An 18,227-nucleotide genomic window follows, 5' to 3' on the forward strand; every position below is an offset into this window, starting at 1 on the left:
ACCGTCAGGTGGAAGATGGATGTCCCTGAGGTGCTTCACTGTGGCTAGAGTTGAACCATGCTCTGGGGAGATCCATCAAACATGTACAGGCAGTTACTGGGGGGAAGACATACTCGCTCCTACGTTGCCCTGGGGTCCTCTGCCCTTTCTGCCCAACATTTATTTCTTATTAGAAGTGTTGCAAGTAATCAAACATCACCACTGACATGGGACTGGTAATGTTTTAACACAATTATTTTGAAGGAGAATTTGTCTTTTGTCCGAGTTTCAACAAAGACAGTCTCAAAGTCTTTAATATCTAACAGTAATTTGTGGATTTGTTTAGTTTTGATTTGAATGTACTGTTCTCTGCGATATGCATTATTCAACAAGCCTACTTTCCAAGCCCTCAACCAGGCCATCTGCATTGAGGCTATCTAGCTAACCACAGCCCTGTGTGGAAATAGGACAGCACTGTCTGTTTGCTTTCTGCCAGCTAGGCTCAAAACCTAAAAGCTGCAAAAGTGCAGCCATGTCATGACAGGTGGTGTATGGAGCATCTGTTTTACTACTTTCACAAGTTTGGCTTTTGCCTTGGTTGTAGAGAGACAGTCTCCTTAGAGCTTCTACGAACATTGCTATGTCTTTTAGAATTGCCTGGCAAGAAATATATTTATGAGAGGTTGCCCACAGGATGGATATTTAACCATATTTCATTTGCAGTTATTAGGTAACTTAAAACCGATTTTAAAGCCTTTAACTGTTTGAGAGATGAAACCATTGTGCCTTGAGCCAGGCCAAAATTGTATCTCCAGTTTTGTACCCTATCATTACAGCAAGCAGTCCTGTTTTAAAAGGAAACAGACGTCATGCAGCATGCATTACATTATGTTACGATTTGTCTCAAGGGAAAAGTTACAGAAGTTACTCTGTCTCCATGTGAAGTTATGTAATTCAAAATATGAATAGTGTCTGAGGCTATTGGCCTGTCATAAAAATAATTTTTAAACTACTGATTGTTTTTGTCATTTTAACAGTCAAATGTCAAAGAAGACCCTGTGTGGTGCCCATCCACCACTGAGTCCCATCTCCATAAAGATGAGCCCCAGCATGTTGGCCCACCGCTGGGGAGAAAAGAAAAATTTTCTCTAAGCAACTGCTTGTTTAATGGCTGCCCATTAATATAGTCGGTCATATTTGTGCGTTCAGTAGCTCAGCAGTTTACTGATGGGAATAGTGTATTATGTCCTTCTTTATCTTTAAGCAGCATAACAGCTTGTGATTATATTTAGGCCTTTTCTTTTAGTATGCAATGTGCATACATCCATCTAGGTGTAAAACCGGTCTGTGATGAAAGGGAAAACTCAGCTTTTTTGTGTCCTTTCTCCTCTTTTATACATTATAATCCTGCTGTAGTATTCACTGCTGTTTCCTGAATTCAGATACAAAGTATAACCAAGCAATCCTTCTCTACCCCAACCCTCCCCCACCCCATTCTGTTTCCAGGATGGCTCCAAACAGAAGCAGGTGAGGAAGAAAACGGTGTCCTTCAGCTCAATGCCAAGTGACCGCAAGATCAACAGCACAGCTGCTTGCATGGCCTTCATGATGGAGGGTTGTGAGATGAAGAAGGTGCGCTCCAACTCACGCATGTACAACCGCTACTTCCTGCTTGATCCAGACATGCACTGGCTTCGTTGGGAGCCATCCAAGAAGGATTCAGAGAAGGCCAAACTGGAGATCAAGGGCATTAAGGAGGTCCGTTTGGGAAAGAAAACTCCTGTTCTGCGCAGCAATGGTCTCTCAGATCAGTTCCCTGATGAATGCGCCTTCTCAATCATCTATGGGGATAACTATGAGTCCTTAGATTTGGTAGCCAGTACAGCAGATGTTGTCAGCACCTGGGTGATGGGCCTGAGGTATCTGGTGTCTTATGGCCGACACACCGTGGACATGGTGGAGCCCAGCCAACCAAGTCTACGAACATCTTGGATTGGTTCAGTCTTTGAGCTGGCAGATATGGAAAAGGAAGGACACATAGACCTGTTCAGGGCCACCCAGATAATCAAGGGGCTTAACCCTGGAATGAAAGAGTCGAGGATAGAGCTCAAGTTCAAAGAACTCCAGAAAGCTAAAGACCAATACGGAGAGGCAATTAACACGGACACCTTTGTGGAGGCCTACTGTGAGCTCTGCACACGGCCCGAGATTTTCTTCCTACTGGTGCAGTTCTCCAGTAACAAGGAGTATCTGGACAGTAAAGATCTGATGCTATTTGTGGAGGTGGAGCAGGGTGTGGAAGGTGTAACGGAGGACATGTGCAGGGATATTGTTCAGAAATTTGAGCCGTCCGCTGAAGGCAGAGAGAGGGGATACCTCTCCATTGATGGCTTTACACACTACCTCCTCTCCTCCGAATGCCACATCTTTGACCCCCAGCACAAACGTGTGTGCCAGGATATGAACCAGCCTCTGTCCCACTACTATATCAACTCGGCACATAATGCCTCCCTTCTGGAAGACCATTTCTGGGGTTCATCAGACATCAGCAGCTACATCAGAGCTCTAAGGATGGGTTGTCGCAGCATTGAGGTCATTGTATGGGATGGCCCTGATAATGAACCAGTGGTGTATGTAGGCAGTTCTGTAGCCTCACATCTAGCTTTCTCTAAAGTCCTCGACATTATAAACCAATATGCTTTTGAGAGCTCTGAGTATCCCCTGATTCTCTGCTTAGTGACCCACTGCTGCATCCCCCAGCAGAGGGTCATGGCACAGCACATAAAGAAGATTCTTGGGGACAAGCTGCATATTGAATCCCCCAACAAGGAGGAAAACTACCTACCCTCCCCTGAGAAACTCAAAGGTAAAATCCTCCTCAAGGGTAAGAGGCTACCGCCCAGCTGCATGGACGCTGAGGGGGATGTGACAGATGAGGAGGAGGGTCTGGAAATGTCTCGAAGAGTTGGAGCTGATGACAAGGACCAACTAAACGGCTTAGGCTGCAAGAGACTCAGACTGTGCAGGGAGCTGTCTGATCTTGTGTCTCTCTGCAAGTCAGTCCAGTTTAGGGACTTTGAGATCTCTAAGAGGGACCAAAAATACTGGGAGATTTGCTCCTTCAATGAGGTGGATGCAAACAGGTTTGCCAATGAGTTCCCAGAGGAATTTGTCTGTTATAACAAGCGCTTTCTCTCCAGGGTATATCCCACACCTATGAGGATTGATGCCAGCAACATGAACCCCCAGGATTTCTGGAAGTGTGGCTGCCAGATTGTGGCCATGAACTACCAGACACCAGGCCTGATGATGGACCTCAACCTAGGATGGTTCAGGCAGAATGGCAACTGTGGGTATGTTTTGCGGCCAGCCATCATGAGGGAAGAGGTATCCTATTTCAGTGCCAATGCAAGGGATTCCCTGCCAGGGGTGTCTGCCCAGCTTCTTCACATCAAGATCATCAGTGGGCAGAATCTGCCCAAGCCTCGTGGCTCTGCTGCTAAGGGTGATGTGGTGGAGCCCTACATATATGTAGAGATTCATGGCATCCCAGCAGACTGTGCTGAGCAAAGAACCAAGACTGTATCCCAGAATGGTGACAACCCTATTTTTGATGAGAGTTTTGAATTCCAGATCAATTTACCGGAACTTGCAGTACTGCGCTTTGTTGTGCTGGATGATGACTACATAGGAGATGAGTTCATTGGCCAGTACACCATCCCATTTGAGTGCCTACAGCCAGGCTATAGACATGTCCCTCTACAATCTCTGACAGGAGAGTTTCTACCCAACACCACTCTGTTTGTCCATGTAGCCATCACCAACAGGCGGGGTGGAGGAAGGGCACATAAGAGGGGTCTGTCTGTCAGGAAGGGTAGGAAGGCCCGGGAATACACCACCACCAAGACCACAGGGATCAAAGTAGTGGACGAGCTTTTCAGAGCTTCCACCCAGCCCCTCAGGGAGGCCACAGACCTCAGAGAAAATGTGCAGGTAAGGAACGACATACTTAAACGTACAATATTAATGGTTTGGGTTATTATTGGGTTGTGTCGGGCAGGAGTTTTGTCTGAGCTTCTTGCCTTTTGATTGTCTTAAACTGCTTTGTGATGATGGATTTGTGCATTTGGTGGCATTCAGTGTCTTCAGTTTAGATGAACTGGTTCTCCACCATTTCTTCGCTCTATTGTTTCCGTTTCTTTTAGACTGAGCACTTGATCCAAGTAGATTGGGTGCTCTTTGTATGTAGCTTAGGTCGGATATACATTACACATGTTTTTTTCTAACAGAGCAGGGCTTATGGGCATCCCCGCTGATAATAAATTGCTGATCTCAATATTGCTGATCAGTTCTTAAGAAAACGTGACAATACCCAACATTTCCAAGTATCTACACATTGAGTAGATGTTTTCTGAAGGTGCCTGTCACTCCTGTTGTCCTTATAAAAAGGGAAAAAGATTATAGTCATTAATCTCCTTTCTGCTGCATTTTAAGAGTAATGGAAATCAGCTTATTGTATTATGCAATACTTTTTGTCTGTAGAAGTCTTGGTGTAAATGCAGTGCTAGGGTAAAGAAAGTAGGATCATCAAAATCATTAATGTTCATGCTCTGCAGACCTCGAAAACAATTTACATGATATTCTGAACTTCATATATTATATTACAGTAGATGAAGGTCATATAATGACAAAATTAACAGAGATCCACTAAAGAACAGGAAAGTATTCATTAGTTTTCATATTGGGTTTTAAGTTAAGATATGAAAAGAAAGAGAAGCCTCTTCCACCAAATATAACTGCATAACTTTTGATTGCTTCACTAAGTACAAACTGATGTAAGTGTTGATGATTGGACTCACTTCACATGCTGTTGTGAATAAAGGCTTGTCACTAATTGTACTCTATTAATGTTGTAGAAGAGAATGGTAATAAAGTGACATTGCTGTACAATTATGAGGTTTATGAATTGTGTAATCATTGATAAGGGACAATTACTGCCCAGGGGAGAGGACTGGGTTGCTAGGCACTTAGTGCACTACTTTAAAACTCGTCTAGATGAACAAATGAAGATTAGTAACCCCTGTGTATATTTGGCTGATGACCAGTTGCAGAAGCCTTTGTGATGAAGGATGTGATACAAAGCTTGTCTCATTTGCTCAGTCTACAAATTACTCACACAGGGAGAGCCAGTGAGCCTTTTACATGCCATGTGTCGTGTTGTTTGTTTGTCAGTTTAGAGTGGCAGGCTCTTGTCTTCTCTGACAGGTAACACAATAAAAATAATCTTGCTGTACTGTTGACACAACTCCATCAACAATGCATTGTCTACCTAGGGAAAAATTGTGTTATGTAGTAAAAAATTGATTAAGAATGGAAAAAAAAGAAAGAAAGAAATGTACATTATTTTTATTGTGCTTCTTAGAATGTATGTAGAAGGGCTGGATAAATAATGTAAGTAATGCTGTACATGAAAAAACTAACCATAAAATGAAAAAATACAATGACAAAACACTGACAGTGACTGTAATATGACAGAGACAGTAAACCCAAAGTGCAAATAAGTCACTTGATACTCTTGAGCAGATATTTGCGTGAGGAAAAAAGTGCTTTCTCACTACTGAGATGACCTGCTTGTGCATGAGTAGTCAACATGCTTAACAAAATCAAATATATAATGTTGATGTCCTGTATAAGTAGACATAAAGTAGATAGACTCGTATATGTTCCACCACAAGCTAATGTAACACACTCCTTTTTATGATCCAGGTCATAAATACCAAGGTCTGTCCGGCTGTCTTCAGTAAGCAGTAACCTCGGTCTAATGGCACAGCAAACAAAAGACCAGACCAAACTAAATAAGCAGAGATGTGATTAGAGATCCTGTGGTATGCTGTCATGCATTTTTCAGATGTGAAAAGAGGCATGTTCTGAAAGAGGACATAATTTTCCTCTCCAATATCCCAATACAGATGTTTATGTTAGGGAGGTGAAATTGATCCTGTAATTTTAGCAAATTACAGCCTGAATGGGACAAGAGGAAGGTAAGATGGCTCAATGTGAAGACACACAGATATATAAAACACATCCAAACTTATGCTAAATTTGGAAATGTCATGTGTCACATCTGACACTCTAATCTGTTCTGTAGCTTTGAATCATCTCTCATAACAAATGGCTTCAGAATCTAATCTATAGACTTGCATGCAAAATAAAAGTGTACGATTAGATGTGAATCGGTGTCTTTTAACCTGATCAAACGACATTGGTGCATCTACCGGTCCCCAAATCACAATATCCTCAGGTTTGAAATGTAAATTTTTCGTTTTGAAGTGAAAAGATAAAAGTTGATGAAATAAATGAAAGAGGTGAAGTTGAGAGGAAGGCTTGAAAGAGGATAAATCAAGGTGTTTTTAGAATAAGGCCTTTGCCTTTTTAAATGTAAAAAATGGGCAGTTTGTAGCTTTGTAGAGGCCAGCTGTGTGGAGCCTGGTGCCTTAGATCTGGAGAGAGCTGGAGCACAGAAACAGCGCCTGTGGCCAACATCCCACAAGGTATCAACTCTTCCAGCTCTGGAAGCTTTGCCACTTCTGACCTGAGGCCAAGATTAGACGTTAACGTGAGAAAGAAATATCTTTTGTACTCATACTCACTAAAATCCCAGATATCATGGTATACAACTTTAGCCATGAAAGCAGTGCGCACACACACTTTAGATGTCACCGTCAAACGTGTTATTTCACCTCACTAAGCTCTTTTAAGACTTCTTTTATCCTCAAACAGCAAAGCTTCCAGGCGGTCTGCTTTGAATAATAACAGAATGACAAGTGTGTTTCACTGTTGAAAAGACTGAGGTGATCCATGAACATTGACCAGTGGGCAGCTACGATAGGTTGATAGGTTGCCATGCTTCATATCCTCCTAAGACCCGGCAATTCATTTTTGTCCTCTGTAGGGGACATGACTCTGAGACCTCTAAGTCAAGCATAATTTATAGAATCTATCTGAATCATACTGTCCCTTTTAAGAGGACACTATGGGCTCTCATTTGATGGCCCAGTTGTGGGGGTGGGGCCAACACAGCACATGCACTGTCTTTTCAAAATGGCAGGAATTTCAACTTCCACATTTTATGCCAACAAGAGAGGTAAATCATCAATTTTTTCCAGATATCATGTTTCTGTTGCTAAAAATCAAGTTGTTTCTTAAAAATAAAAGTCTTGGCTTCCATTTAGTAAGATTTTTAAAAAGTCACAGTAATTTTAACCCTTTCATAACACAACTTTTATTCAATGTCCTTTGTAGAGGACATCAGGACTTACTAACCTCCATTTGTAATACATCAAGGAGCAGAGGGCAAAGTGAGGTAGAGAGGATTTTGTTAAGAATTGTGGAAGGAGATTCTGATTTAGAGCTGCCTAAAGATGAGGTAAAGGAGGGCCAGAGAGAGGAGGAAGATGAAAGCTCAGAGGAGGATACTGCAGCTGTTGAGGAGCCTGAGCCCAAGCCAGGGAAAAGTGATGATACACATTGTGTGTTATGGATCAGGAGCAATGTGTAAGCTAGGGTTTTGAAGTTTATTGCTATTACAGTGTGTAGAAAGGGAAATGAGAGCAGTTTTTGTTCACACTGTTGATCACACACACACACACACACACACACACACACACACACACACACACAGTACACAATCAGTTAAAAACTTGACTTGGAAAATTATTGACCCTGTTGATTTACATATTTAATAATACATCTGCTAAAAGTGCATTAAATTTATACCTCTCCTTTCTTTATCACTTAAGTTTCAACCCTGTTGTCGAAGAGGGTTAGGGTTAGGGTTAGATTTGTGTTCAAATGTTTATTGTGCGAAGCACCAGTAAGGATATTCCAGTAACTACTTGCACTTAGCCAAATATATTTTTGTTTTAGCATCATGTTTAACTAACCCTGTTTGGTAGATTGAAGAGTTTGAATGTCAGAATTTCATTTACTTTAATGTTCACGACATGAAAATAATTTTTAAAAGAAATCCACTCAAAAATGAATTCAGTATCATAGAATTACATCATTACATTCTGTATGAAGCAAGTCCCGATGTCCACTACAAGGGACAGTCAATAAAAAATCAATAAACAATATTTTTGAAAAAAAAATTGTTGCAACATGTTTCTCTAAACCACAATACTTAAATTATCATAAAAAAATCAAAAAAGCAAAACCTTTTTTTCTCCGGGTCTCAGGAGGATATGTGGGTCTAGGCAGCAAATCAACTATTTCTATGGGAGACTTGAATGAAGTCCTTTCCGGAGTGCTGCTGCCCATGAACCTTAAAAGTGCTGATGGAGCTGGAGGAGAGCTGCCAGCCTGGAGTTTCTTTTTATTTGCTGAAAAGTGTGTTTACCATCATAGGCACATTCACCACCACTTAATACTGTGAACCAGAGAGAAGAGGAGAGAGATACACAGAAACAGCAAACAGAAACAAAAGCAGTGTTGTAACCGGACACAGAGCTCTCATTTGGGGAATGTTGGAAGGGGAGTAAAGTGGGGGAAGGGAGTAATTAAAAACACAAGCCTCTCATTGGGTTTTTTAACACCATGGCTTGGAAAGGGTTTGATTGCACAACAATTATCGAAAAACATCCACGCATGTGGTCCCACACACACATGCGTGGAATTATACAAAGCATAATGAATGCTAATAACTTCGGCTCAGACCACACTGAGATATAAACACATGTAGTCACACATGGTCATAGTTCACACAAGCACACATAATCACACACTGGGTTTTAATCCAGAGCCCCAGAGCTGTCCTGCTTCCACCATTGTGTTTCTCTGTGGCTGTGCTCAGTGGCCCAAGAGGTGTTAATTGTGGCTGAGGCTCAGCATGCAGATGCCGACTGTGTCTCCTGGCCACCCTCTCTGTCTAGTGGTGAGTCGAGCCCCGCAGTGACAGCACATCCTCTGGGGTAGGGGGTGGCGGGGTGGATTTTTCTGCAGGCCTGGAGGTCTAGCCCAGGGAGACAGCTGGTTCCCACACTGTGTGTGGACAGATTGCCAAATACCAACACTGGCTTGTTCTCTCTATTCTGCCCTTAGTTTTCCCTGCATCAATTATTCTCTCTCACACTCTCTTACCCGACTCTTGTTTCTTCAGTACTTCTCATCATCTCTCTCACTCTTGTTGTATCTTTACAGTTTCAGACTTTTGTTCTTCATGTCATGACGGCTCTTTTTCATCTCCTTCTCTTTCACTGTCCCTTTCTCTTCTCTCACCTCGCCCTCTCTTTTAACCAAGCTGACTGATGGGTTGCCGTGTGAAAAACAACTGGGCCTGATTTGGTTGCTTAAATTCCCATGTTGGCAGAAGAACGAAACCCTGTGAGTGGCAGTTGCCTCGTTGCTGGGGCTGCAAAGTCTTTGAACCCAGGCGTGTGGAAACTCTGGCACTGGTGGATTGGAAAGCAGGCAGTCCCAGGATGGGTGAAGAGTGAGCGAAACAGAGGCTGGCAGCATATTCTAAATTTAATTTAATTTAGTGTCTTTAGACTGACAAACTGCTGTTGAACTTGATGCTGCCAATCACTTTCTTTGATGCTTTTGTTCAAAGTGATACATACATTGGGAGCAATTTGGGGTTCAGTGTCTTGCTCAATGACACTCCAACATGTGGAGTGGAGGAGCTTAAGTTTGGAATCACTGACTTTGTGATTGGTGGCAGACCCGCTCTACTAAATGAGCTAGAGCTGCCCCTAATAAAAAACAAGATTTGCTATCAGTACTACGTTGAATAAACAGGACATGTTGAGATAGAGATGTATTTATTTATCTAGCAGCAGAAAGCTAAAATATAAGGAGAGGAATGCTTTGGTATTTACTTAATATTTGATAGTTTTAAGCTGGATATTTGCAGCGAGAGAAGAAAGATAAATATAGAGATGAGTGAGTAACTGAATGTACTTAGCACCTTCAGGCAGTTTGGTTCCAGAGCCTTTGGCTGTTGAATAAGCAGACTGACATTATGGGAAACTGATAATCCTACTGTCACCAAGACAGACACCCGCTGCTATCTTATCTTGTTTCTGGTCTGAGGGGAGTATCACGATCCCTCTCATTGAATCTCCTAACTCAAGGTCATCTGCAAAAAGGCGTAGCAATATTTACCATTCCATTAGGACCACAGTCACTTCATTTGCCAAGCACAATGACTCCACAGGAATGTGCCTTAGTTGGTTACATCGGAAGTTGACAGCAAGAGGTTCAGAGCACATGGACAAAGAGGACACCACATGCAGAATATTTAACGCTTAGTTTAATTAATGCTGCTTCTCAGAGCAGCTTAAAATGAGTGAACATCCATTAAATAAAAACAAAATTGACACAAATGCCACGTATAGAGTTAGTTATTTGTATGAATACGTTTTTAACTTGTTCATACCCAAATTTCTATCCTTCATTATGTCTTTTCTTTCCCAGAATGCCATGGTGTCCTTCAAGGAGCTCTGTGGCCTGACCCCGGCGGCCAACATGAAGCAGTGTATCCTGACAGTGTCTACCTGGCTGATGAACAGTGAGCGGTCACTGAGGGTGACTGTGGACTTGAGCGAGACTTACCCCACCATGGAAGCTCAGGGTCCTGTGCCTGAGCTGCTGCGCAAAGTGCTCAACGCCTACGACATGGTAAAGAACCTTCTCACATATGAAAGAGTGTATGTACCAGCATGTGATGCTGTCAGGCAAGCAGAAATGTTTATACTGCTGTTGTGAAAGACTGAATTTGTTATTACACATCTTGTGTGTTCTGCAGAAATTCCTTTTAAAATTCAATAATAATTTCAATATTGAAGTACACATTCAGTAAATACGCATACATACACACTTATATGCATCTTATACTGTGTTCATGTGAGACAGTAACACTGTGTGTAACATCTCTGTAAATATCTATGTCAGATAAAATGTAAAAGCACTCACCAAGCATTTAAGTATGATAACAGAGGCTGTCCCTGTGTGCACTTCCTCCTCTGAGCAGATCTTCACAGGTGACGTGCTTACAAGAATAAATTAGAAAAAAAACAAAGAGGAGGATTAGCTTGCTTCCTTCCTTAATGCTAGTTTGCTTATCATTTGATTCAAGCATTCACACAGCTGGATGTGTTTTACAAGGCCTCTAAATGTGGCTAAAACCACCCATTTGACCAGTCAGATTGTCAAGCTGCAGCTACTCATTGTATAATTCCACATGTCCTTCTCCATCCTGCCTCCTCTCTTGCAAGAACACTGCATTTTTCACCACTTGACATTGGCACGGCCCAAAAAGGGGTTGGAGGACTTTGCCTGTAATTAGTTATCACCCGCTGTTTCCTCTCCCCCACTCCTCCCCTCCCGTGAGGCTTGGTGGGAGCCGGTGAAGTGGGTCATGAGTGAGGAACAAGGTTGTTGTGTCCACGCTGCTCAGATCATCGGTTCTCCTGCTGCTGACACCTACAGGAGTGCACTGACATCAGGAGCGACACAGCGAGCAGCTCCAAATAGAATCTGCTTTGGCTTTTATGAGGCTTCGTACCAGGCAGGAGGCTTGGCACTGTCAAAGCAACTCTCACGCTCCAGTCCACAAAAGAAGTTTCTGGGAACAAGCAGAAAAGCAGATCCAGAATCCATATTTTGGAGTTTTAGAGATTAGAACATTCATTCTCAGACCTTTTAACACCAAAAAATATTTGTCATCCATGTTACATCATTGGATATTTGTGACCTTATTAATCAAAATATTTAGAATTGAAATGTATTCTCACTAAATCATCTTATGTCACCATATAATGACAGGTTCCATCCCTTTCACCATCCTGTTAATTGCCCAGCACATACAAATGCTCCTAAATGTTGAACTATATCAGTGGTGGGCACTTTTCAAGGGTGATATTATAGTTTAAGGAGTTCATAAAATGATGTACATATATTACATACTTAATTGTCCTGAAGCTTGGGCCTGGTCAGCTGAGCGTTTGTGTTTGCTTCCCAGCGATTGGCCTGTTGGCACTCTCCCCACTCAAGAACAGAGGACCCAGTGTGTGTGTGTATATATGTGTGTGACTACAGGGGAGCATGGCTGCCAACACCAGGCTATATGAGTCAAGCTCATATACACACATATCTGTACATATATATGCGTACAGATATGTTTACAGTGCAGCTAAAATGGCACAAACAAATAGTAAGTTGTCTCAATCAAAAGCTAATGTGAGGTTAGTGAGATTCAGAGCTAGGACTTCTTAGGCTCACCATTTTGTGCACCAACACTCAACCGTCACACAAGAAGAAATCCACCACAGTAGGCAGAGGTGCTACTTTTAAGACCGGAGTGCAGTGCAACTTCAAGACATGTTGCATTCAAGACTCTTGCTTGTCGCTATTGGAAATATTTTTTCTCTCTTACTTTCACTATTACTACAACTCTCATCTACATATACAGCTCACATCCATTCTTTGGGGGTTGGTGAAGAAGTTCTTGGAAATGTAGGTTCATCAAATACTTGTGAAGATTGTTCCTTTAGATTCTTAGATTAAACCAGGCCCTTAATGTAGGGACTGTCCAAAATGAGCTCACTTTACAAAATCGTCCTCAAACCAGTTCTCATAAGTATAGCAAAACAAGAAAAGGCAGGCACATGCATGTGTACTCGCACATACACAGTGTGAAACTTCATTAGCTTCCTCCTCAGTACTGCAGGGCTGGTCCAGCTGCTCCTCCTCAGCCTGTGGGATGATGTTTAGGGCTCAAACTATGGCGTTGTGTTGGTCAGAATTAGAGGTGAAAAGAGGAAGGAGCATCTCTGCCACTCTTGTTTCTTTGTGGCACCAGTACACATGTAATTTCAATGCACATATATACAGTATATATGCCAAGTATGTTGCCACATATCTCCAATGTACTTACAAACTGTACAGAGAACACATTTACAGGAGGATACAGATATACAGTAAAACAAGATAAACTACACAAATATAAACAAACTCAAACATACAGATATTATATACGGACAAGAGACAAGAGCCTATAAACAGGTCCAATTCTCATGTGAAAACCTGGAACCATCACATTTTTGGCATTTTTGCTAGAAAAAAAGACTTTAATTAAACAAGTTGCAGATTCACCTTCTTTTTATTGACTAATCATTGCAGCTCTAACGAATAATATGTTACAGAGGTAGTTTTATGTACATATATTGGGAGTATATGTACAGTCTATATATTCTATCACAATAAGTGAGAGTAGTAGAAAAGGTAAGACATGTCTTTTTAGATTAAAAAACACGTCTAAAGGCCTACTTTGCTTTTTGCAAGCCTATAGAGTTAAACACTAGTTATGAGGCTGTAATACTAAACAGACTGCTTGCAATTTAGCTTTGCTCATGAAATTATATCTTGCTTTCTCTTGTACTTACATGCAAGGCAAATGAAATCTGAACTATATTGTTTGCACGCCCAATTAATTAGAAGGAATCTGCTTCCTCTGATTAGGATCTTACCCCAATTAAAGTAATCAGATAAAGACATTTACATGACAGCTATGTTGCCTTAATTGGGTTAAGACTGAATTGTTAGTGTGCCTGTAAACATAGCAGCTCAGAGCTCAGCCCAAATACTTTAAAATGATAGCTGTTGGCTGTGTCTCTGCTTGCGGTTTCCCGGTACGACTCCGGTATGATGCTGAGATGAGATTCAAACTAACTACATGTCGTCTTTGTCTTCTAGATGATCCAAACCAGTAGAACACTGATTGAGTCGGCTGATGTCGTCTACTCCAAGCTCACACAAGCACAACGGGAAGGTATGCTGCATTATGGGATGGGCAGAGTCCTCATCCTCTACATTTTCTACACTGTAAAACATGTTGATCACAACTGGATGAATAATCCAAGCTGATATATAGTTTGAAAGTAGTGATTTTTAAAAAATCTTATCTTAAGGTGATTCATGTTTTTTCAAATAAGGATTATCATATTTCATATCAAGAAAGAAGCAGCAGCACTTGAAACGAGGCAGGAAAAGGTAGATCACTCCGCTTCTGTGAGGAAAATGACTCACGATTCAAGATTCATATCAGACGCAAATGAAATGACCTCACTTACTGGCATATATCTCTTTTTATTAATTTTATTAAGAAAAATAAGATCACAAGACACAGAGCAACATAAACTAATTTGAGGAGATTAATATTTTCAGCTCTTCTGCTTTACGGTCCAAATGAATCATGTACTGTAAGAACGCGCATCTGCAGCCTTCAAATATATTACAGTATCGTGTCCTCCTGCCTAATAGATCTTCTGCTACTGCACACCATCTCTATCAACATCAACAGTAGTGGCTGCTGTCAATAGAGCATCATCAGTGAGTCAGCACGGAGTAGTTATCATGACAGTGGGCAGGTGAAAACAATGAGCCAGCCTCGCAGACAAAGGGCGACAGGAGAAAGAGGACAGAGAGCATAAACATCCTTTGAGAGGAGGAGAGAAATGAAAAGGAGTGCGGACTGAAAGGCGGGGGATGGCAAAACGGATGGAATTAAAGAAGCATTTCGTCACTACAGCGTTTTAAAAAAAAGGGTGCTTGATGTAAGAGCTCCAGCCTTTTAGGGGAGAGGATAAAATTGACCATAATAAGATCATTAGGAGAGAAATGGCTTAAAATCAAGAAATCCTGTGGCTTTTCTTCTCCAGCCTCTTTTACATTCAGCACTAATTGTTCCTCATTTGCCTCGCTTCTCTACTACACAGCAGTGCCTCGGCTGAAGAGCTCCTCAAATAGGAGAACATAGTTTGAATACTGACATCTTCATTTTGCATGTTTAAACCTCACACTCGAATGCTGTAGGCAACCGAAGACGTAACTGAGACAAATGTGAAACCTACAGATTCAGGCCTATTACAGAGCAAAGCTGGGGTAATTGTGGAAAGTAATTTGTAGTTTGTGTGTTGTTGTTGCTGTTATGTGTTTTGTGCATGATAAACCCAAAGAAGCCAGGGAAGGCTCACTCACTGGCACATGCCAACCCAATATCCTGAGGCCGATAAGCCAATTTAAGCCTGCTATGCCCAGCTTTACTCCCTGGTGTCACACAGAGGCAAGCATATGCCTCGTTCCCCCCGTCACAACAAGGCAAGCTGATATTTGTGTTGTGCAGCCAGAGATGTAGGTTGAACGGTGGGGCTTCAAACACAGAGCTATCCCCTGGTTCTGAGGTTCCCCAGCCCAGAGCTGGAAGCATTTTCAAAGGCGATGACTACAGAGTTAAGCGGAGCTTAAACCCCAAACAGCCACACTCACAGCAGTGTCAGTATAGCTGGATACCGGAGGCTGATACTCAGTTTACTGCTGCTGTCAGGTGAAAACCTTGTACTTCCAAAATGTCAAATTTTCAGGAGCTACAGTAAAAATCAACCATTTTCCATGCCTCACATGCATGCATGTTTAAAGTAATTTAATTTGAAAGGGCCTCAAAAGCCCAGGGGTTGAAGCATTTTCTCAAGGAGCATATAATCCGTACAATCCAATTGAAGTGAAAACATGGAAATTCCCAAATTTGGAGTTACAAGGTTTTCACATAAATGCAGCGTTATGTAAGAATGATACAATGAGGCAGGGTTGGAGCGACAGCCCTGAAGGGCCTCAGCTGCATGCCAAACATAGCACTTTCCCTATCGCCCACTCCCCTGCCCCCAGCACTAACACACAAGCCTCAGTCCGAACCCCCGCCATTCTCAATGTGGACAACTGACCTGCCTGTTCATTCATGCTTCCAGACATTCATTGTAGTTGTGGTTTTGATAGCGATACGAGGCTGAAAAGAACAAAGGGAAAATATAACGTACAAATAGCAGCTTTACCTCTGACATAATGTGGATTTCCAGCCAGACACTGTTCCATCCAATTACTTAGCTTTTAATCTGTAAAAGAGCTATATAATGTAACCTACTGCCTTAAATCATAATAGGGAAATAGCAATTTTAAACCTTGAAAATGAAGTTTAACTTTAGTAAGATTAGCTCAGAATATAGAACTGTGCGAGTCAAACAGCAGTGTTTCATCACGTTATTTAACTACATGTTAAGGTTTATGCACAATTATTTCTCCCCAAAATTGTTATAATGTTGCCTTTCTTGTTACTAATGTATAACAGCTCCATCTACATCAGCACATGCAAGCACAAAGTATAAAATATTATCCATTTATGATTACAGAAGCAAATATACATTTGTAACTGTGCTTGAATATCAATTAAGAGCATTTCAAGATAGGAAAATTTCTTGATGGGAAAATTATGATGCTTGATACTGTCTCTACGTAAGTCAACATTTTTAGATCTGCTATATTGTATATCTCCCCCCTGCGTCAAATAAACAAATGCATACATTTCTGTCCATTCAGAGTGCTCTTTGTCCTCTCCATCTGCATCCTGTCTCATCAGGTCCCTGTTGTCTGTATATCTGTTGCTGCTTTTGCTTGCATATATGCAGAATTCTTTCATAATGGTCCATGAAGCTTTAAGTGTAGTTTTAACTGACAAGTAGAAATGTTGAGGGGTTGAGCTAAGCTACTTCAATCTAATTTTCAGTGGATCTAATGCGAGACAGTCTCCCTGCGCAAATGCTACAACATTCCCTCTAAATGGGCTTTCGCCCTCTTTCTGTTACCTTTGTCTTGTTTAGCCTGTTTCTCATTTCATTTTAAGCGTGTGAGCAGTGGTTCCCAACCTTTTTCTTAAGGGACCCCTATTTTACTAGGAACACAATTCTATGTCCTTATTGTGATTATTATTATTTTTTATTTTTTATTTTATTTTACTATCATACATACATTTTAATAGTCCAAGCAGCCTGGCTTTATAATAAATAAATAAAGATATAAACAACTAAAGTAACCCTTAGATTTAGTTATTCTTCACAGAAATTAATTAAATGCATATGCATGCACTATATTTATATATATATAAATTCTTACACCCTTAAAATCAAGAGGGCTTCACGACCCCCCGTGGAGCTTTGCTGACCCATGATGGGGGTCGGGACCCCCAGGTTGCGAACCACTGCTCTAGAGAGCAGAAAAACCTTGGAGGACATTGGGATGAACCTATGACTCCCCAACAAAAATGCTGTATCTTTCTGATGGCTGGGAAAGCATGAATTTACTTCTTTTGATAGACTGACAAGCGCTGAATACACCCTTCAGAGGCCATCTCATAAGCCATGTGATTATATTCAGACAGACGATGACAATAGCAACAGCCTGAACACAGACAAAGAATCAGAGAGTGGAGGCATATGAAGAGCGAGATGGTGGATTTGCATGGAATTGAAGGTTTTGTACCTATGATCGATCCAAAAGCCAAAGGTATAATTTGGTGTAATGGCTTTGTGAGAAGCGGAAAAGGGGTGCTATTAGAGGACGAGCTGTCAGCATCAGAGAGGGAATATGGGATGAGGTAAGATGTGTGTGCGTGTGTGTGTGTGTGTGTGTGTGTGTGTGTGTTTGTGTGTGTGTGTGTGCATCTAAATTTAATTTAAGGCCTTTGATTGGACCTGACACTTCTGCCTTAGCCAGTAAAAGTGTGCTCTGCTCATCAGCTAAATGCTGTTGTGACAAAGCCATAATCACAATGACGCGCAGGCTGCGATCTGAAATGAGGGACCTGAACTAACCTCTTACCTCCTAGCTTGCCTTTCGTTTTAAATCCAGGCAACGTGGAATGAGTGGCACATTGGCAGATTCACCACTCATACAGTAGGAGATGAGAAATGGTGATGCAGGTCAGTTTTGGGTTGCTATGTCTCTTACTTCCCAACAGCCCCTCCTCACTTTCTTCTTTTCTTCCAGTTTCAGTTCAGTTTATGCCCTGTCATTATTGCAGTTAATCAGTTTAATTTGGGCAGTGAAGCTGACGTGTTGATGAGGATGGAGAGGTGCTGTATGATCCCCCCTGGGCACGATTGATGGCTCGCCATCACACACACTGCTAATGGGAGACCAGATAGACAGCTGGGATGCACACTCTGGCACCTCCAGATGCTACCACTGTGTGTTCGTGTCTGTGTGTGTACTCTGTACACTGGCCTATGAGTCTGCACGCATATCTAATCTGTTTGTTTATGGAGAGCACAACTCCCACTCCTTCTCCTAACTAGCCTTTGCTCTACTCGCTTCAAAAAGGCTTTTCTCTTGGAAGAATTTCCTTCTGAAAATGTTATTAA

General features: G+C 41.7%; 1 protein-coding gene across 1 annotated transcript in view; it reads left to right on the top strand.

The window, feature by feature from the left end:
• Nucleotides 1-18,227, top strand: part of LOC139299618 (inactive phospholipase C-like protein 2) — a 58,872-nt gene that overhangs the window by 32,583 nt on the left and 8,062 nt on the right. Inside the window, exons 2-4 of the mRNA XM_070922441.1 lie at nt 1,486-3,972; nt 10,456-10,659; nt 13,735-13,810. Coding sequence (XP_070778542.1) covers nt 1,486-3,972; nt 10,456-10,659; nt 13,735-13,810 — 2,767 coding nt within the window. The remainder of the gene's footprint in view (nt 1-1,485; nt 3,973-10,455; nt 10,660-13,734; nt 13,811-18,227) is intronic.

The sequence above is a fragment of the Enoplosus armatus genome, chromosome 17 (genome assembly GCF_043641665.1).
Source record: "Enoplosus armatus isolate fEnoArm2 chromosome 17, fEnoArm2.hap1, whole genome shotgun sequence".
Taxonomy (NCBI): Eukaryota; Metazoa; Chordata; class Actinopteri; order Centrarchiformes; family Enoplosidae; genus Enoplosus; species Enoplosus armatus.